This window comes from Erpetoichthys calabaricus, chromosome 1 (assembly GCF_900747795.2).
Source record: "Erpetoichthys calabaricus chromosome 1, fErpCal1.3, whole genome shotgun sequence".
NCBI classification, from domain to species: Eukaryota; Metazoa; Chordata; class Cladistia; order Polypteriformes; family Polypteridae; genus Erpetoichthys; species Erpetoichthys calabaricus.
The window spans coordinates 272,759,271-272,781,326 of NC_041394.2; the positions used below are offsets into that span (position 1 = coordinate 272,759,271).

At 37.2% G+C, this 22,056-nt stretch overlaps 1 protein-coding gene across 2 annotated transcripts in view; it reads left to right on the top strand.

Annotated features, from left to right (window-relative positions):
- Positions 1-1,271: 1,271 nt before the first annotated feature.
- The window catches only part of fam107b (family with sequence similarity 107 member B), a 92,116-nt gene continuing 71,331 nt past the window's right edge, over positions 1,272-22,056 (top strand). Inside the window, exon 1 of one of the 2 annotated variants that reach the window (XM_028815110.2) lies at positions 1,272-1,458. Coding sequence is in view for 1 of the 2 variants with exons in the window: in XM_028815104.2 (XP_028670937.1) it covers positions 1,563-1,578 (16 nt within the window). In the remaining variant the exon portion in view is untranslated. Of the gene's footprint in view, positions 1,579-22,056 lie in introns of both variants that reach the window. The other variant, XM_028815104.2, reaches the window with a different exon arrangement.

Here is a 22,056-nt window from a genome sequence, read left to right on the forward strand (position 1 = left end):
TTCACCCTCTACCACCTGGGCACTTCTGTATATTCTCAGATGGTACTGCACTTATGGGGTATTGACAAGGAGGATAAGACAGTATGAGTATTGGAGTCAGACAAAGAACTTTGTTTCTTAAGAGCCACTATGACAAATCACCAAGGAGTAGATGTGGATTTGGCACACTACTACAAGTGAATGGAGAGCCACATCACTGATTAGCTGGACTTGTCCAGTAACACAGTGGAGAAAGGACAGAACAGACTCTTTTTTTTTTCTTATAGGAGGCTGTGTTCTTTTAATTTGGGTAGCAACATTCTTTACATGTTCTACAACTGTGGGATGGTCAGTGCAATTTTCCACGCTGTGGTGTGCTGGGACAGTAATGTCACTTCAGGACAGTCCACCGAATCAACAAGCTAATCAAGAAGGCAGACTCAGTTGTGGTACACAGAGAAATAGTAGCAGAGGAGACAATTAAGACAAAACCGATGGTCATTATGAACAATGCTGCACATCATTTCTCTAAAACACTAGCAATAAGTACTTTCAGCCAATGAATTATTTAGAAGATATTTGTAAAGAAACGTCACTAGGGCTCCCTCATACCTCTGGCAATATGCTTTTATAATGCTTCTTAGAATTAGCTAAGTTTTTTTTTCTTAGTTCTGGTGTGTATCTGAGGGTGGTTGCTGTTGTTTGTAACAACGATTCTTGAGCTTCCTTAAAAAGCTAAACTCCCCCCTTTGGACAAATAAAGCGCTTTCTATCCATCTCTGAGTTAGCTAAATACATTGATGAAAATAGGTGTGCTCGTCATGGTTAATGCAATCTAAATGATCAGACAAACAAATAACTAAGCAATATACATAAAATAAATGTTTTGGTATACAGTAATGGGAAAAACTTAAGAATGGAATGCACTGATTTTGGCGCTGAGTACTGTAAAACGGGGTGCAATATTTAGCTACAGTTTTCTGTACTCATTCAGTATTGTGATAACGCTATCCTAAAACTCGTCTGTGTCATAAACCACACTGACAGTATAGGACTAGTTTAAAATATATTTTTGATTATTTTACTCTGCAAGAATTCGACAGTGTACACTAAGTATTTTTATTTTTTAAGCTCCGCGGCAATCCTTCTGTAGAGAAAGCAGCACCACTAGCACCTCCTCCCCCACTCGGTTACAACACCCCCCAGGGGAGCTGCCCAGAAAACCCTGTGAAATTTCCTTTCTGGTAATGAATAGCGATCAGAGAGAGAGAGAGAGAGAGGGGGAGTGTAGAGGTGGAGCCTCCTCTCTGTGACTTAATTATTGAGTCATCTGGACCACACACCCCAAGCAATAGTAATTTCCAGTGAGTGGAGAAGAGTTCCGAATCTATTTGGCAAAGGAGGAGCGGAGAAAAAGCAGCTCACTTACGGGAAGGCAGCCCCACATCAGGAGGCTGGTGACTGAACGGAGTACTTGAGGTGAGCTCAGGCTGTTTCGACCGTTGTCCGAATGAAAAAAAAAAGTTCAGAAACAGAGAAGTGGCGTGCAGTACAAGAGAGAAGATCGTAGAGATGAGTGTGAGATGAGAGGGGAAAAAAGTAAGTTGTCTTTTTAATGTCAAGGGAGTCTGGGTTGGCGCTGACGGCGGGAGCGCCGGAGCCCCACGGGAGTCTGCAATACAGAAGAGCCCCGCAGGAGTCGAGCTCACATGGCAGACTCCCGGGAAGCCCGTCGTTGTCTTTTCTATGGTGCGCGCCTTCGTGGCGAAGAAAGAACGGAAGCCGCGCGTGTTGCTGTCACGTAGGGCCCTGTTTGCTTGTCACAATGAGAAGTATGCCGGTGAGTGATTTATCAGGCTGCACGTGCGCCGATTGTGTGCGTTGTGTTGGGCTCTTGGCAATTCATATGCCCGCTTGGTTGAAAGGCTCAGTGACAAGGGACATCGTGGCGTGTGTCTTAAGTAGCCTTTCTGCAATGTTAGAATTCTCGACTCACCCACTCACTTTTGTTTGCACGCGGATGATTTTGCTTGTGGCAAACTTAGCAGTTTGCTCATTGGTAGTAGCGAACAAGATTGAATATATCGTGGCAAATATCGCTGTGTAAACAAAGGTGCGTGATTGGTTAGTTATTCGTCAATGTTTATGTTATGTAGCGCCTTTCACAGCGATCATTGTTACAACAGATGCAAACAATGTTTCGTTACTTTTTGTAGGTTCAAGCTCGTAATCTTTGAGTAATAACATTTTTTCGGAAACAAAGTACAGTAAGTACAGTTAAAAAAAGTAAAAAGTTTTCTTGTTCTCTAATTTCGTTCATTTCTTTGACAACTACTTAAACAGTATTATAAATTGATAGCTGACAAGGCTGGTCAAATATAATGACCTCACATAAAAGTGGAAAGCTTTAGAAGAAGAACTGGCATGGCCATGACTTGTCATTGTGAACTTAATGTAAACGATGGCTTGTCGGAAAGGGTAATCCCCATTCTGAGCACCTCTTCTGAATGATAAATCTAACAGTCCTGACTCTGCATATGCCCAGTTCAAGCAGTTAAGGTGCAAAGATATGGGCAGATGCCCCTACTCCTCAACACTAAAATAGGAGTAACAAAGCTAAAGGGGACGTTTCAATAGTCTCTCTGTGCTTGCAATTCTCCTTTATAGCTGAGCTGGTTGTTCCTCACTCTTAAGAAGTGCACTCTTCTGAGAAGGATTTGGGGGTTAGTGTAGTTACATTGTCAGATATGTTAAAAATTTGATTACTGATGGTCATTGTTAACTTTAAGTTACTCTTTGATTATAAGGAACTTTAATGAACTCCTCTTCTATTATAAGCATGCTTGTGTTCAGCTAAGTGTCAATTTTTTGTTTTTGCTTTCTCATTACGTGACCAGGGGGGAGATTCAGTTTTAAAAGCATCAGATGAAATGGAGAAACTAAACTTGGGTTGGGAGCTAGTTAAGTGCAGAGTATTTTTCATGTTAATTGGGAATTCCTGGTTTGTAATTTGCGTAGAATGTGTAAGCCTTTAAATGACGAATCTTCCCTTAATTAATTGTAATGGCCTGAGGCCAGGGTGGTTGAAGGTCAGCTGTAGCTAACGCCATGTTTCAGGCTATTACCCCTCCTCTAATTAATAACAAAAAAAACTTTCCATCAAATTTACTGTTGCAGGCCACTTTCAGTTAACTCTGTGTTTAAAACGAAGTTTCATTTAATTAATTATTCTATCCATCTGTATTTACTTTATGATTATAGAAATCATTAATCCACCTATTTACCTGAAACTGTTTGATCAGTACAGAGTTGGAAGACATAAAACTAACCAGTAGCATCAGGCTCAAGGTAGCCTACAAGTCTAGGTACACACATGCTCATACCAGGCTGTTTTTAAAAATGAATGTATATGTTTAATTGCATTGTGCTATTGATTGATGATTTTCTAATTTGTTCATTCTAATGGGGCTTTATGGAGATGGAATGGTTAGTGCTGTAGCCTCAGAACATCGGAGACCTGGTCTCAAATCTCAGTTTGGTTACTGTCTGTGTGAAGTTTGCACGCTCTCTCAGTGCAAGCATAGCTTTCTTCATACAACCCAAAGACACACATTAGCTTCATTAACATCTCTATATTGCCACTGCATTAATGAATGAGTGAGTTTGTGTTCTGTGTGGACCTTAAGATGCACTGGTGTGTTACCCAAGTTTTGCTTCCATTCTTTCACAAGTCACTACAGGGCTTGATTTGGCAGTCCATGTTCCAGTAATAAAGAAGGCAAATTCAGAAAACAAATGATTGTAATGTGTGTCCTGTGCAATTTAATGTTTTCATTATATTCGACTTAACATTTTATAAAATCTGCTTATAGTGGTTGAATGGTTATGTGTACCAACAATGGATGTCCTCTTAAAAGACTTCTAAAGTAATATTTAATTACTGAAAATAAGTGGCGAGCCTTTTACATTGTGTATATTTACATGACAAGCTGTACACTGTGTATATTTATTTGTTGAGCAGCAGAGTTGGATACTCGCTGCTTTATTCTTTGGATCAATTCCCAGCCAATTATCTGTCAGTGTGGAGAAGGGATATTCTCCTTGTGCCTGTGTGCATTTTCCTTCTGCTACTGTACTTTAGTTTTCCTGTCCTATCCTAAAGATATGCATGCGAGGTTAATTGGGTACTCTACATTAGCCATTTGTGCTCAAGTGTGCCCTGCTGTGAACTTGGAACCTTTCCAAGTTGAATTCCTGGTTTGTGCTCAGGTCTGCCAGGACAGATATTGACTCAGTGCAACCCAGTGTTAAATGAGGAGATACCAAGAAGAATGGACACTACAGCATTTGAATGGATATTTGATATTGGTGTAAACTTCTTTCTCAGCAGACCTAGGCAAAAAACTGTGTAATCTGAAGAATGGACCTCTCAAACACTGACATAGTTGTGGAGGTGTCTCTTCAGTTTTGTTACATGGATGCACTCTTCACCTTCACAAGAACAGCTGTTTCCAATATGACTACTCTTCTGTTTTCTTTGTAGTGAAGTGTCCCTAAGATGTGTAGTGTAATTTTTGTATCACCTGTAAATGCACAATTTTTGAATGGCTTCTCATGTCATAGTCTAATACATGATTCTTTTGAATCCTGTGTTAGACTATGTAGCGCAATGCTCTTGAATTTAAAAGGAACTCAGCAATTGGGAGTGTGGCAGAAAACCTACTGCTTTCTAGGTCTGTAACAGTTCCTTGGAAAAAGTGGAAACAATTAAGGGTAAGGGAGTGGGGGTAACTTAGAGACAGACCTGCAGGAAGTTGTGGACTAGTTGTGAAAGTCTCAACATATGTTAACAATTTGGCCTGCATTTCCTTAAACCTTTTGTGTCAGTATTTAAAAACATAGAGCAAATGCTATTGCACCCAGAGTGCTTCTGTGCTTGTGCTAGTGTGTAGAATGCAGGCTTAAAATGAGCTACTTTTCAAAGAGGCTGTGATACTGAAATTGCCTGTTTTACAATGAACATGAGTGTTTTAGTTTAAGGTGTGTTATTCAGGCAAGTGTCCTGTTTGAGATGTTTCCTTCTTCATGTTAAAATATATTTTCCTTTTAAATGAATTAGTGCTATTAAATAAAAAGTAACTCCTAAACTTAAATGGTCACACTTCTCATTTAAGGGGCTGATAGTGTTTATGTGATGGTGCAGACTAGCATGTATTACAGCAGGTATAATAAATTATTGCTGTTGTTGATGTGCTCTTTAATTTGTGCAGATGCCTAAATATAATTGCAATGTTTGATTTTTAGTTTGGGTCTTGGTATACAAAACTGCACCAGTGAGTTACTGTCCTCTATGTCTAGTATTAACAGTACAAGGGTGGGGTTGTTTATCTCCTTGTTCTTTGAAGTGTTTTAAGAGGAAACTGGCATACCTTTTGGTTTGTGTCTCATAATCATCACATACAGAAAAGTCTCATCTGTTACCAGTAATCCAGGACAATTCTTTGAACATATGAGCATTTATCTTTGTTTTTTTCTTTGTCCATTTTTGATATGTCTTTAATCATCAAGCCAGTTTCCTAGTGTTTAAACCTCACTTAATCCTAATCTGTCGTATTTAGGTTAGTCACTTGATATGTCAGTGGATTTAACTATAGCTTTAAATAAAAACATGTACTTAAAAACATGGATTCAACCAGCGATGTGCTTAATAAAATCAAAAAAATAGCATTGTTCAGAAAATCTTTTCTTTTAGTGACTATTCCTGTACTGGCCTGTATCAGCTGAAGCTATCTAGCAGAAATCTTAACGTCAATTTGACTGCTTAGTTCATCTATTTACTAAATACATGTAATCCAGTTTGGGGGTCATAAGGAGCCAGAGCCTATACCAGTACAATTGCACACAGGATAGGAACCAGTCATGGATGGGTTGATACTGGTTCCTTACAAGAAAGTTAATTTTTAAAATTTTGGAAAACAAGGCTTAAAATTCTAATTTTAGTATATGGAATGACTATTTTAAACTATTGTTTAACTGAGGGATTTGCAATGTACATTTATGTAGGAAAAATCATTAATATGCACAATTCTGTAATTCTAGATATGATTTTTGTATGGACCCTTCATGTTTTTAGATTGCTGTAAGTAATGCACACAACAACTAATATAAAGCCCTTAATAGATGTGCAAAATATAGCTTGTGCCAAAGATTTTGTGCTAGTACAGTATGTAGCAACAACGTTACACTGATCCCTTGTAAAACCAAATGACTTTTTCTCCATAGTTTTTAAGAAGGCAAATGCACAGTATGTCTAACCAATCAGAAAATGCAGCTAATTCAAACAGGAGAAAGCTTTTTGTAATGAGGTTAATTATTCTTTTATGTTTGAATATATAGTATGAGGAGTTGGAGGTTGACATCAGATAATCTTTGTTCTGGTATGATCCTTCAATCACTATTGTACCTTCTGAAATATAGTACGTTTCTCAAAGTAAAAATATATCCCTTCTCTCTTCCATGTCTTCAGACTGCTGGTTGTTGGTTTGGGGTTCATTTTAAAGATGCACAGTCATATTGGGTCACATTCCTTCATTTAGGGTGATGACTTGTGGATTGAGGGAGAAACCTTTAAATATGTTACAGTTTGGTCTTTGTTCTCTTTCTGTGTTTCTCTTATGCTGTTCTCGAAGAGAATTATAATACTTTTTTAGGTGGCAGTTTTTAATTATTATCATTTGCCTAAGGTGGCAATGTAGTGCATTCATACTATTTTCTGTCTCAGAACTTCAGGAACAAGGATTAAATTCTGGCCCAACTTTTTGGAGCTTGCATGGTCTCTGCATGTTTGTTAGTTTATTTTTTCCGGTGTGTTGACTTCTTTCTGAATTCCAAAGATCTTTACAGTATTTTCAATTTATTAGCAATTTTGTGTTGACCCAGTGTATGCGCTGTAGGTGTACCCACAAAAAAAAAAACCCTTGCCTTCACTTTATGGTCCCACAAAAGAGTCTGGTTGTCTTAGACCTTGTGGAATCAGAAAATGGCTAGTGTAGCAGATTTCAAAATAATACACGTTAGAGTTTCTCTTATACACATATTTTCAAAACCATGTTTCTAATGTTCTAATGTAATCTCACTGTTGCTTTGTTCTACACCTAATGAAATGAAAGCTTGACAATTATGTTCTGGTGCCCAAATTCATGGGAGAACTGTGTGAAAACTGGAAGCCACTGTTTAATCTCTTTCTCAATCTCAGTTTTTTAATATTTGATTTAATGCTTGAATATTATAAACGGAATTGATGCAGAAAGTTGTGAGAGTTTTGGGGGCAGTGATTACAAAGTAATTTGCTTGCTAAACAAGATAGTTAATCATAACATTCTCTTTCCAATGAATTATGGAATTTAATTTGTGGTTTTGGTGCTCCATGCAAAATCCACATATCATTCAGTTTAGGCTCTTGAAAGTCTTGTACCAAGTGAAGAAAAAATGCAATACAGTATTTTTATAGGTCTTAATATTTTTATAACACATTTCACAAGTCTTATCTTGAATTGTGCAGAACATTACTAACTTAAAAAAAAATATGTAGATGAGAGTTTTTTGTTTTTTTTAATCTAAAATTTTAAACTGAGTATTATAGTCTGCAAAATATCTTTATTTGAACTGTGTTAAAAGTTTATCAAGTTTTTAGATATGTAAATATCATAGCAGTGCTGGTTATTTATAGCCAATATGATCATACCTTGGAGATGTGTCTGTATGAGGCAAGAAAACACAGTGGATTAAAGTAAAAACGGCTCATTTATAATATAGGAAAGGAAATATACTGAGCTAAATTAATATGACGCTGAAAATGGGCTACTACTAATAAAGTTGTCCCTGCCTATGTCTCTTGTGGCCCATTTACTGACACTAGCTCTTTTCTTTGCTTTGGTTTATGTACCTTCCTTCCATTATTTTTTTATTCTACTTGTCTTTGGGTCTTATCTTGAAGTATTTTATACCCAGCCAGTACCAGCCCTGCATGAGAAGGGTGTCACACACCCACACTTACTCTTATTGAACCAGCTTAGTCAGTCCACCTAACCAAAATATTTTTGGGATGTAGGATGAAATGGAAGTCTCTGGGGAAGTTACACACAGACAGCATGAATGTTCAAACTCTATTCCAATAATCACTGGGACAGGTTTTGAACCTAGTTTCCTCTGAGACATCAGCCAAACATATTCTGACCCTCGTGAAATCTATTTACATTTAGAAACAAATTAAAAAAATTTTTTTTTTTTTTTTAATCCTCCATTATCATACAAATTTAATTCAGTCCTAGGGGACTGACAGAAGGCAAGAACCAATTGGATAGAGTGCCAGTCCATTACAGTGCACACACCAACACTTGGACAGTACCAGTTAACCTGAACCCTAGACTCTGACAGCTGTGACCCTGAAGTTGATTATGAATGGATGCTTAAATGTTTCTAAATAAGTGTTTATTTCTTTACAAAGCAGTTTGACTTATTGCAGATTCCTACACTAAATGTGAAAAAGGGTTAAATTGGAACAGTTTGTCTTTTTTGTAATTTATAAGAAAAATAATTTTATTTTACCATGTTACCTGAAGTGTTTACTTTTTCATAATGCTGATCTGTGCTCCATTAACTCCAGTAGATTGAGCACTGACAGTGTGCAGACTTGTTGCTTTTACAGTTATATTCTCACAACGTGTTCAGCTTTAAAATATTTAAATGATTTAATTTTTGCTTAAAATTAAAAAAAAGGAACTTCTTTTGAAAGATCCATGTATCACTTCATTTGCAATTCAAAGACAAGTTATCTTTGCAAAGCAAAAGTCAGTTTCTTTAATTTGAACATAAGCCTATTTGCCGTTAAATAAAGTGTGTGCCACTAAACCACATAGTGATGTACCATATACAACTGCTAAAAGGAACATAATGCACTTTATAGCTTCCCGATGAAGTGAGTAATTACTGCCCACCTTCAAATATATCACCTACAGTTGAAGCTATTGGGAACATATTCTGAAAACCTGTATAAAGATCTTAAATCCCTTTATGCAGGAATGGCTTTTTCATAAATTAAGCATGTGACAGCTCTTGATAGGAGCATAGTGTGGCACTTTTGTCATTTTACTAACTTTTCAGTTTGTTCTGCATTTTTCAATTTCCTGCTTTATTTCTCATATTCTACTCTCTCATGTATTTATAACTGGACTGTGTGTCAGTCATGTATAGGGTGGTTAAAAATTTTTTTTCTGTAAACTGAACCTGTACATTACACAAAAGTTAACTACACCTGGCTAAACAATTAAAGTATATTAATGCAAAGAATGTGTCGCGTGGCACTTCTTGAATGAGCATTTCCTTAAGAAAGTACTGGAAAGTTGGTTGTCTGGAATTGGTTTAGATATGAAGGATCGGATATAGACCAAACTAATGTAAAAGGCAAAGATTGCAAAATGATGATAACAGTTAAAAGTGGCAGCACATCCACTTTGTTTCAGAGCTTAAAGCAGAAACACCTGGCAGAAAGCATAGAACAAAGATAAAGCAACTGCTTTAGCAGACACTGCACAGGGCACAATCCCTGCTATACAGTATATCCGGTTAGAGAGTGTTGTTTTGTTTGAGAGAAATGGTGCCTTATCTCGGTATTGTTGAAGAATTCACCAGAGATGTCCATTATGCCTTCTTGCCCTGCAACAGTGGCTAGGTTGTGATGGGAGAGAGGGATGAGCAGGCTGACTGTATTGATCGGTCAAGGTGCTATCAGAATGTGTGCGTAGTGGAAGGGATGCCTTTACAGAGATGTTCCCCATCCATTTGTCTGCCAGAATCCGGCAGATCATTTATTTTAATGCAGTCATTTCCATCTGTATGCAAAAAAGCAAGCAGGGGATGTTGTCAAGAATTTTGTTCTTTTGGTTTCTGATTGGATTCCAGAACTGCTAAATTCATGGAGGATAGTTTGTAGTGCTTAAGCTATGAAGAAAAGCTGACAAAGCAGGAGTTCAACAACAACTCTTAGATTCTTCTTTGTGTTGTGCTTCAGTTCACTCTCAATTAAGCCTCACCCACATCCCCCTGCAAAAGCACACAATAAAGGGAAGTAATTACACTAATTAATACAATTCTCTCTCTCTCTCTCTCTCTCTCTCTCTCTCTCTCTCTCTCTCTCTCTCTCTCTCTCTCTCTCTCTCTCTCTCTCTCTCTCTCTCTCTCTCTCTCTCTCTCTCTCTCTCTCTCTCTCTCTCTCTCTCTATATATATATATATATATATATATATATATATATATATATATTTTCTCCTCCACGCCTCCCAGCAAGCTTTGTCCACCTCCACCTGACTCTGCTCACCTGTAGGGTTTTCAGCAGTCCTTTAAATAGTTCTCAACCCGGAAGTGCTTCTGTTCTTCCTCTCACGTGACTTGCTAGCACTTCCAGGTCAGAAGGAGAACAAGTTCTTTAATCAGCCCGGAAGTACTTTGGGGCTATGGGGAAGATATGAGTCCCCAGATTCTCTCAAAGCATCCCCCGGCCTGTGATATAAAACTAAATGTCCCGTGGTGTCCTGCAGGAATCCAGGGCACCACTACACTGTAGGGAAGCTGCCATCTAACGTCTTGGGGGAAATAGTGTCCCAAAGAGGTTGCCTTCTCCCATCCTTCCACTCTGTGGGCATCCGGGCTGGGTTGAGCTGTCAGCCGTCTGTCACGATATATATACATAAACACACACACATATCAAACAGGTGATGCAGTGGTATGACTATTGCCTCGCAGTAAGAAAGCTCTATGTAGACTACTGGCGTATAGCCTCCCTAACCTGACACAGAGAGGTAGACACAAGTTCCAGTCCAACACACACATTTTATTCATAGCTGGGCGTGAGGCGACTCCTTTTATGATAGCTCTGGGAGTGTTCCAGGTGTTTTATTAATTGAACCTGGAACCACTCCCAGGTGTGCTGAAAGCCCATCACAATAAATTTTATATATATATATATATATATATATATATATATATATATATGATTTTATGTTTCTAAGATGGATACAGTTGTATTTGCAGTTTACAACATACTGTGTTGAAATAGTTAAAAAAAAAAAAAAACTTGAGGTTTTATTTCTTTTTTTTTTTTTAGTATCGCCCAGTCCTAACTTTATACTCAACTAATAGGTGCGATATGATCATAGAGGAGTAGATAGGAAAGATTGACAGTCTAGATTTGCGGAGAAAAGTGTAATGTTAATTTAATTTTTGTTTTGCTTTCATTTTTTTGACTTGTTGGATTGTAAGCCACCCTTAACTAAAAATATGCCTCTTGTCATAAAGAAAAGGTCACAATTTAATCATTTGTTAATTCATTTGCCTTTGGCATTAGCCGATCTGCTGACATGTAACCTGACTTGTTGATGATTGTTAGCAATGGCTTGTTTACAACTCTGGCTTACAGTAAGATCACAAGCTTTGTGAAGTTACCCACCTGCAAAATACAAAAATGGCAAATCTGATGCCTTTTTATTAAACTGCATTTATACTGTTATGTTGAAGTTGTGAAGTGTTAAATGATATTGTGTTTCTTTCTGTAAACTAAAATGCAAAAGATTTTATTATTTAATAGTTTGTCTTGTTGAGTGGATAGAGTGAATTGTTAGATTAAAATCACCTAGAACAAGAGTGTAGTCTTCAGATTTACTTTTATGATAGAGTGACAAGTCAAAATTACATTTTTTATGCATTATTTAAAAGAAAAGACCATTTTTGAAAAGATGCTGCAACAACACAAATAAGGTCTTGTAACCACTCGGGCTCCAGTGTATTTATTTCAAAAATAAAGGCAGACGTAATGCAGGTCATCTCCCTATAGACCTATCCATCCATATCCCAGACTGACTTAATCCTATTTTCTGTGTATAAACTGAGGTATCATGTTTTCTGTCTTGTCTAGAGCCATACTCTTTTTCCCACCCAAGTCTTGAGTCTTTTTATATATATATATATATATATATATATATATATATATATATATATATATATATATATATATATATATTATAATAAATAAATAAATAACACATACTGGAGTGCTTCTTAAGGGGAGTACCTTCTGAGACTTCTGAGAGAAAGTGACACTTTGGGATCACAAGTGGATGGACCCAGCTTGACAGACTACACCAAGCAGATAGGGATGATGGTAATATCATAGGCTAAAGTAAAATTAATTAATAAAAAAGCTGACTTCAGGAGCACAGATAAAAACCGGTCTGATTCTGTGGCTTTTTGTGGTAGTTATAAGCTTGATTTATCACTTGTTAATTTCTTGAATCTTCTTAATCTAATACATGTCCTCTAATTTGATACCGTTAAAAGTAAAGCATCAAAAAACATTACTGTAAAGGGCACAAACCAGTCATAATAATTGAGCTGGGTTTGAAGTCTTTGAATTGCTGGAGAGGGGTTAACTGACATTAAACACTTCAGTAATGTAATTGTGCATCCTTAAAAGAAACATGTATTTTTTTACTTGTAATGGTAAAGACTGGCACAAATCAGGCACAAGTAAATCTTAACATATTTGTTTGTGGTTGTCAATTTCATGCAACTTCCATTGTGCTTTTTTATTCCAGCCTTAATATGATTCTAGGCTTCTTTATGTCTCCATCCATCCATCCATCTTCTAAATCTGCTTATTTGGGGCAGGGTCGCAGAAAAGCTGGAGCCTGTATTGGCAGGTATCAGGTGCAAGGCAGGAACAATCCCAGGACAGGGTGTCGGTCTATCACATGGTGATCACACACTATGGACCGTTTAGCATCGCCATTCCATCTAAAATGCATGTGTATGGACTGTGGGTGGGAATTTGAGAACCTGAAGGAACCCAACAGACACGGAAGGAACATGCACAGTCCACACAGGAGGTATCCAGGACCTAAACCCTGATCTCCCTAATGCAAAGCAGCACTGCCACCATGCTGCCCCTTTCTTATTATATTTGATTTGGAAAGTAGTTTTAATCTATTCATCCATCAATTTATTTGCAGAACCTACTTAATCCAAATGTTAGGACATGGTCAGGCAGACTCTATCCAGCAGCACCGTGTACAAAGCAAAAAAAAAAAACAATCCTGATCAGAGCATCAATCCCATGAATGATACTTTTATGCCAAGCAAATTTAGTGTCACCAATTTATTTGGCACATATTTCTGTATGATATTGAAGAAAAATCCACACAAACGTGGAAGAAATATGTAAGCTAGACACAAAAGGTGACCTGGCCAGGATTCAGATCCTCTGTACTGTTGCTATGCTAAACACTGAGCTAGCAAAACTTTGAAATGTGTTACATAAAATGATTGATTTATTTTTAAGCAATAATACCAACTGCTTTGCTGCTACAGGCTTTGTCCGGTAGCCTCAGCATTTGTTAAGCTGTATTAGAAAGTTGTCATTGGTGTTGCCTGTCTGGAGTTTCTTCTCAAATCTGTTTTTCACTCCACATGCTACTTATTTGGGTGTGACACTATCATTTGGCAAACCTTTTCCTTTGTTGACATTTTTTTGAAAGTTTTTCTTCTTTAAACGCTTTTCTTAAGGTAAACAACCATATTCCACATAAATTTACCTACAGTATTTGCTGCAGTTTTACGTTACAACATGGGCAACTGTTGCATGCAGAATGCATCATAATGATCAGTTTGAAGACATTCGGTTTACTTAATTCTAAATTTTTGTGCTTTACAGTGAATATAATTCTTTAAATTGACATAAGACTATCATTAAATAATCATATAAATAACATTAAACAAAAAACTATTGGTACATGAAGAACGTTTTTGTCTTTTTGAATCTGTTAGCTACTAGTAAAACTAAGTGTAATCCTAGTTCTCCACCATATTTCTGAAAGTTAACCTCAAGCAGTTGATTTAATAATCTGTTACACAGGCAGGGCCATCAACAAATTATGTGACTTGTTGAGCTAACTTGTTGTAAATTAACACATATTGGATTTTAATTAAAAGGCTGATTTAATCTGATTTCTAATTGTATCAAAAAAATTGGTTAGTAAGGAAAGGACATACCACTTGGATTGCCCAGATATGTGACCTGCCTTGTAAAACCAGTTACTCACTTTGACACCATAGGTGGAGATTAGACCAGTGGTAGGCGGTGGTTAAAAAAAAAAAAAAAAGAGCAAGAGCTGCATCCATTCCAGAACCAAACAACATACCATACATATAAGGACTGTCCCATGGTATTAAAGCTGCTGTGAAAGCTAAGAAGAGTTTCCTAGAAAATTAAGGGTATCCCACTGGAGTGGAGCAGGGCAATGATCACCTATATCCTAAAAGAGAAAATCTCCCACAACATCTACTAGTTTAGAGGCGTTACCTTACTTGAAGTGGAAGGGAAGATCTTCTATTCTGTGATGGTTAACCATTTAACCAGTTATTTCTGGGAGAACAACTACATCAACATCAGCTGCCAGAAGACAGGTATTCAATTGTTCTGTGGCTATGTGGAACACTCCACCATGATCTGGGATCAAATCCAGTTCTGTTAAGTGTAAGAAATCTGATCTACACATACTGTGGCTAGATCTGGCAAATGGCTATGGGCACATTCTCGGATCAGCTCATTGCATTCGCCCACAAGTTTTTTTTTGTTTTTTTTGTTGCCATACTATTTGTTTTTGACCTCAATAAAAAATTGATTACAAAAAAAGTCTGCTAAGTATCTCAGCAACTTCAATATTTGTGCCCAGGTGGCCACAACTGTTTGGCATCACCTTCAGAAAAGAAAAACAACTGGGTGCTCAGTTTTCCCCATCCTGTTCACAACAGCCTTTAAACTAATCCTGATTGGTGGAAATCCAATGGTAAAAGGATTTACGTAGATCTCAGTGAAGACATTGATTACCAGCTTTGTGGAACTATAAAAATAGCATTACCACTCTTCTCCAAACTGCAGTATGTACTGCTGAGCTCATGAACAGCTTGAGGAACTCCTTATTTGAGCCAGGATGAAAGTAAAATTGTCCATGTCTTGCACCCTACCTTTTCGAAGAAGAATCAGGAACAACCACCTCTTTTTCAAAGTCAGGTATGGTGTTACCAGTTCATTTTATACTAGTTGCTGACATGGCCCAAGAAATTTGTGTGAGATTGCTTCATATGCAAAGCTAAAGATGGTTTCAAAAGCTGTATTCACAAGTGGCCAGGTCTTCCCTGTTGTCTCTCCAACCCAGGCCTCCTAATGTAAGTAAGACAAATGCAGTTGTTGGCTTTTGGGAAGGAACACTGCAAGAAGTAAATAATACCTTTCTGAAAAGGGCATTTTTTTTACTGCATGCAATTTTTGTCTTTTTGCCTTCTGCTTTTCATTACTGATTGTAGAATGACCATGTAATTTCCTACCCTGGAGAATGTGAAGGCTTGTGCACTGATGAAATTTCTGATCCAAGATCTTCAGTTGCCTACTAATAAGATGTTTTGTTTGTACAGAAGTTAAAAATTCAAAGTCCTGTATATTTAACAATTGAAGTTTAATTATTAGTTGCTTTTTGAGTAATTAAATACATGAACATGCCTTAATTGGGCAAAGATATTGGTAGATGCTGTTACTACAGGCATTAATTTATAAGGTGGATGGGTAACATTCCTCTATACTTAAACCATGTCTTGCTATTCTTACATTAAATGCCAAGGTGTGAATGTTTGAATTTCTAATGAGATTGAATCCTGTAGGCAGAGATTCAATTACTGTCGATTTACTGGCAACATGAACAGCTTTGAAGTTTAGAGTGTTTCTTGCAAATGTTAAAATGCCCCTTTTACAGTAAAAATATAAATTGAATTATAAATAAGAAAAGGTGCCTTTTTGTTTATGAATTTAAAGTAAATCTACTTTAAGATCACTTGAAGGAGCAGAAGAGAATATTTGGAATATTCAATTTAAAAAATGTTTAGTCACCACATTTATTTTTTCATATTGAATACTGTAGCTAAGAAGCTTTTATGTTCTTAAATTGCCTCAAATGAACTGCCTTCATCCATCCATATCAATGTCTCTTAATCCTATTCAGTTATGGCAGTATTGGGTTGAATGCAGCAACCAGCTCTTGACTGGGCTCCTTCTCACATGCCAGACCAGTTTAGAATGGTAAGTCACTTGAACTACATGCTTTTGGAATGTAAGAGGAAAACCAGAGTAACTAGAGATTGATTCAGTTGGATGGAGGGAGAAGATGATAAATCTCTACATAGACAGTGACTTGGCTAGGATTTGAACCCAATATCCACGAAATGTGTATCTGCAGTATTAGCTAGGGCATCATTTTTCTGCTTTGAACAGGATTTTGCTCAACAGAAATAGTGGAGAAGTAGGAAGGAAAAGGCATTTGTTATTATAATCAAATTTTGATGATTCTTTTAGGCAGCCTAAATGAGTTTTTCCAGATATATTGCATTTATTGCCTGCATGTGTTTCGTCAATCCATCTATAATTACACAAATGCTAAAAATGTTAGAACTCTAAAGCAAATAGGATTTTCTTTTTATATAACCATTATACTTAAGAATTAAGTGATGGAATGCATCTGTTTCTTTGCAGGCAGCCTGGTTTGAGTTTTTAGTCAATCTCCCAATTAAAATATCTTCTGATGAAGCCATTTGAAACTCTTACTTGTTTCTAAAATGCATTCAAATTATATATTCAGTTAATCTTCCCATATACAGTGGTACCTTGAGATGCAAGTTTAATTCATTCCATGACTGAGCTCGTAAGTCAAAATGCTCGTATCTCAAATCAAGTTTTCCCATTGAAATTAATTTCCCCAAAAACCCACCCCAATTTTTTGTTAAATATTTTCAACATAAGAAAAATGTGTTTATAATGAACAAATATTGTATACAAACAAAATAACACCTAATACATAAAAAAGAATCTAAAGAAATAAACTTAACTTTTGCTTAACTTAATTTTCTTCTTCACTAGTTTTTTTCTTTTTTGCCATGCTTTCGTCACTTTCATTTGCAGGGCGTTTCAATAGAAACCTGTCCAAGGAGCTTTGTTTCTTCCTCCCCTTTAGAATGTTTCTGAAATGAGTTAGGCAAGTGTCATTAAATAGCGCTGCTGCACGACTAGTTGCAACTTTTTCAGGGTGTTTCTTTTCAATAAAGTCCAAAACTTTTCCCCACATTGCCAACACTTCCTTTATCTCACTTGAAGAGATAACCTCCTCCGCCTCTGGCTCCTCTGCAATACCAATCTCCTGCAGAACCTCCGTATGTTGCTGCGTCTGTAGTTCTGTCAACTCCTCCGTTGTCAGTTCCTCAGAATGTGCAGCGACAAACTCTTTGATGGCTTGTATCTTGAATTTTGGCTTGTAACTCAAGGCAAAAAAATCGACCTAGTGACGGCTCATATCTCAAAAAACTCGTATGTTGGGGCACTTGTATGTCAAGGTACCACTGTACTCCATTCCATTTCTGAATCTTGCAACTTTTACTATATACATATCTATTGAGGAAAAGGTTGCATACTGATATTGGAAAAAATTGGAAATGATGACCGTTTTTTCACTATGTTGTTCTTTGTAGTTGGATGGCAATGGTAATGAGGAACGAGGACAATGCACGTCCCATACAGTTGGCTGTGTATATTTTACATTTTAAATTTGCATTTTATTATAAACCATCTGTGGGTCACTGTTTTAATAGTTAGTATTTGTCACTTGATTTTTTTTTTCTCTCCCAATCACCCAAAGTTCAACTTTGATAATCACTTATCAATCATATTTGTAACTTTGACAGTTGCAGTGTTTGTACTACAGATGTTTATACTACAGCATTTTGCTTTTACTCTGCTTGCTGTGGCAAAACCTTTTGCCAGACTTGCTTACATAATCCATCTAATACACAAGAGTGCTTGGCAAAACTACCAGGAAATGCCAGTTAATGAAATGGACCCCCCTACTGTATATTGAAGTTTTTTTGTAATTTTTTTTGTATGTAGTTTGGTGTCTGCAAATTGAGTATAATGATTTATATTTAAGTGTTCCTGATTATGATATGGGTAGTTTCATTGTTTTAATACTTCACGGACATAGATTATGATTCAATGATTTGTGATCAACTTTATATTTTCATTTTTTTTTTTTTAAGTGTATGAGGTTGTACCCCTATAATTTAAGCTGAAGCAATATGGATGTAAGGGGATAATATGATTTTTGCCATCTCAACTCCCCACTCTCCATTAATGCTGTGATATCCTTAACTCAGAGCCTGAATCCTCCTAATCAGAGCTAATAACTGAAATGTTGTATATTTGATCAATAAATAAAAGCAGCTTAAATCTTGTTCTGTGACTTGAAGTTAAAATAAAATAGAAGAGAGAGAGAGAGGGAGGGAGGTTGGGATCATGCTCTGATTATAGCACATTGCCACACCTACCACACAATGAACCACCCGGATTAAGATCTGAGTGCAGCCGTACAACAGGTAAATAGAAGAGGCACTTTTTTTATCAATACCAAAACTGAAAAGGCTGCAGTGACTTTTATTGGGTCCTACCTAAAATTTATATTGTACAACCACAATTAAAAAATAATTTTGTTCATGAAAGACATCGTTTTTATACTTGTCAATGAAATTTCCATTTTATGCCACTTTTCTGGGACCTGATTGCAGTGCCAGCACTCTGAACAAAGATGCAAAGATATCCCTTTTCGTCGCCACTTCCTCCAACTCCTCTGGGGTGGATACTGTTACCTGAAGGGGGCACCAAAGTGCCCCAAACCACAGACACAGTAAAGTACCACACGTTTATAGAATAAAATAAAGGGTCTTTATTCTCCTCACAAGCACCTTTCCAAATCTCCTCTTTGACCAGTTGTACATGCACAATAAAAATACACAATAAGCACACAATTCTTCCTCCTTCTATAACCTCCGATGAGTTTTGCCTGCTGCCTCCTGACTCTAACTCGTCCATGTGTGGCAGTAAGCTTCCTTTTATGCTGGACCCGGGAATGCTTCTGGTCTAGGAAGCACCTCTGGGCCATAGACAAAGTAGGGTGGTTTTCCCCTGACAGAGCCCTCTACTGATCCCAAGGGACCCCTACAGGGCTGCACTTCCAAACTCCCATTTCCCTTGCACCCCAGCAGGTGTTCCAACTAGTTTCTCATACAAGGACCACTGCCAGCTAGCACTTAGGGGATGGAACCATTCCCAAGTTCCAGCTTCAGCTGGTCCATCCATTATTTTATACTGGCTGGGCAGAGAGTTCTCTTTCTGCTCAGCTGGCCAATCTGTCTAAGGTTTCTCTTGAGCCTCCTATCCAGGTAATAACCTGTGCTCCTCCTTGGCCAGGATGCCCATTCTTGTCCCACAATACCAAGGCATTCCCAGGCCAGCTGAGTGATATAATCTCTCCAGCATGTTCTGGGTCTACCCCATGGTCTTCTTCTGGTTGGACATGCTCAAAATACCTCCCCAGGGACGAATCCAGGAGACATCCTAATCAGAGAAGCAGCAAATTTTCTTTGAGCTTCTTCTGAATGTATGTGCTCCACATTGTATCTAAGGTTAAGCCCAGCCCCCCACGAGGGAAGCTGTTTTCTGACACTTATTTTTATGATCTAATTTTTATGGTCACTACCCAACGCAAGAACACAGACATAAGTCAGTTTATTTATAAAATTTTTTTTTTTCTGTGCTGACAGAACTGTACTGGGATGGTAGTTGAGACAATTGTTGTGTCGTTGCTCAGGTTTTAATCACCTGTTTTTTTCTTAAAAAATAGATGTGATTGATGCATCAGATGTTCAACCACATAATCCCCACACAGTGAAGTCTTTGTCAGTTTTGCCATTTCGTTTTGAGAAACGTGGTCAGATGTTTTCAAGGATCTATCTTTTTGAGCATGACAGGTGTCAGTTGAGTAATGGCAATACATTTATATTGCATGAACAAAATTTGTAATATTGCATGAGGCTTGAGTTATGCAGCTGTTTTTACTTGAGGGTGGGGGACTGCACAACTCTCAAGTGTCTCTTTATTGTATATAGAAAAATAAAAAAGAACCTCGGAGGGTAGGATGGTGGTGAATTGGTTAATGAAACCCAGTACCTAGTTGTTGTTTACATGGGGCTGAAAGTTATCCCTGTGTCTGCATGTGCTTTCTACTTAGAATGCAAAGACACACACATTATGTTGATTTGTAAATTTTAACTGGCCCTGTGTTATTGTAGGTGTCTGCTTACATGAGTGAATTCTATGATGGACAGGTGCTCTCTCCAAGGATGATTCCTGCTTCGTGTCCAGTTCAGTCAAAGCAGACTTCAGGCGCTGTATGACCCTGAATTGAACTAAGTAGATCAGAGAGGGCTGTTTCCTTAACTTCATCTCATGATTTTATTATGAATGTTGTTGTTGTTTTTTTTTTTGCTTTGCTTTGTAAAGCAAATTCTAATGTTACTTGATGTGAAAGATGAATATTTATTGTATATTATCGATGCAGATATTTAAAGATCTCTTTAACATTACCTTTAGTGCCATACAGTGGGGTAGTGCCGCAGAATCTTGGATCTTGTGCCGTAAATTCCCAGCCTGTACGCTGCTGTATTTGGAGTTTGCACATTCTGTGTATGTCACTGTGGTTTTTCCTTATTTTGGCTTAAATCCTATATCTCAAAAGGGTTATGCTAACACCATAGAAGGGCACTGAGTTTTTGTCTGGTGTAGTTCATTGAAAGATGCTTATGATTAGAAAAAGTTTGTCTTCTTTGGGTAGAGCAACTAAATAATTTTTAAAGTAGTTCATTTAGCACATGCTTAATTAAAAAATTTTTTTTAAATATGAACCAAAACCCATTCTTTTAATGGTTTTAGTTTAGCAATTACATGCTATTCTTTAATCTTGTTATTATATTCATAGAGAAACTTTTTTTCTGATGTTTTTAACCTGTGTTTTTAGAGCATGGCAAGGAATAATAATAAACTAAGAAGCACTCCATAAAGAAACCTGAACTGCATAATGAATGCAAGAAAAAGGAAAAGAATAACTCATTTTGATTGTCCCAGATACACAAGATCATTTTTCCTTCTGCATCCATATTGCTGTCTTCATAACAATCTATTACCATTTTAAGATGTTATATACAAACTACAAATTGTATATTTCAGTAATTTTTACCATTTTTTAATGTTAGTCATAACAGATAATAGGACTGCAGCATGAAAACATTGTGGACCACTGTTGCATACATGAAAAATCAGAGATTGGAGAATGGTAGTCAGTTAAATTAAGTAAAGCTGACTATGAAAACGCTGAAGTGCATCTATATTGTATTACAGTAGTACTGTTTTATTAAATTACATTATACTTTTTCTTTTTGGTAGGACAACATTCTACTATTTCCTTCATACTCATATATTTACATTTGCTTTTTTGTTTTTTTATTATTTAAAAATTTTGCTCACAATTTACATTTCTATCAAATATTAATCATTGTCACTTAGTGCAATTACATGTATAACCATATAGACGAGCAAATATATTTATAATGCATATGGTACATTTATGTCTGTTTTTCCATATTGTATTGTCCATCCATCCATCCATTTTCCAACCCGCTGAATCCAAACACAGGGTCACGGGGGTCTGCTGGAGCCAATCCCAGCCAACACAGGGCACAAGGCAGGGAACCAATCCTGGGCAGGGTGCCAACCCACCACAGGACACACACAAACACACCAAGCACACACTAGGGCCAATTTAGAATCACCAATCCACCTAACCTGCATGTCTTTGGACTGTGGGAGGAAACCGGAGTGCCCGGAGGAAACCCACGCAGACACGGGGAGAACATGCAAACTCCATGCAGGGAGGACCCGGGAAGCGAACCCGGGTCTCCTAACTGCGAGGCAGCATCATTTGTTTCACTCAGTCAGGCAGACACACATGTGACACATTCTCTTAAATTTGAGTTTCACAGAATTCTCAATCCTGTAGTACAAAAATATGATGACAGACAGTCAACCGTTAAAATGTGTTT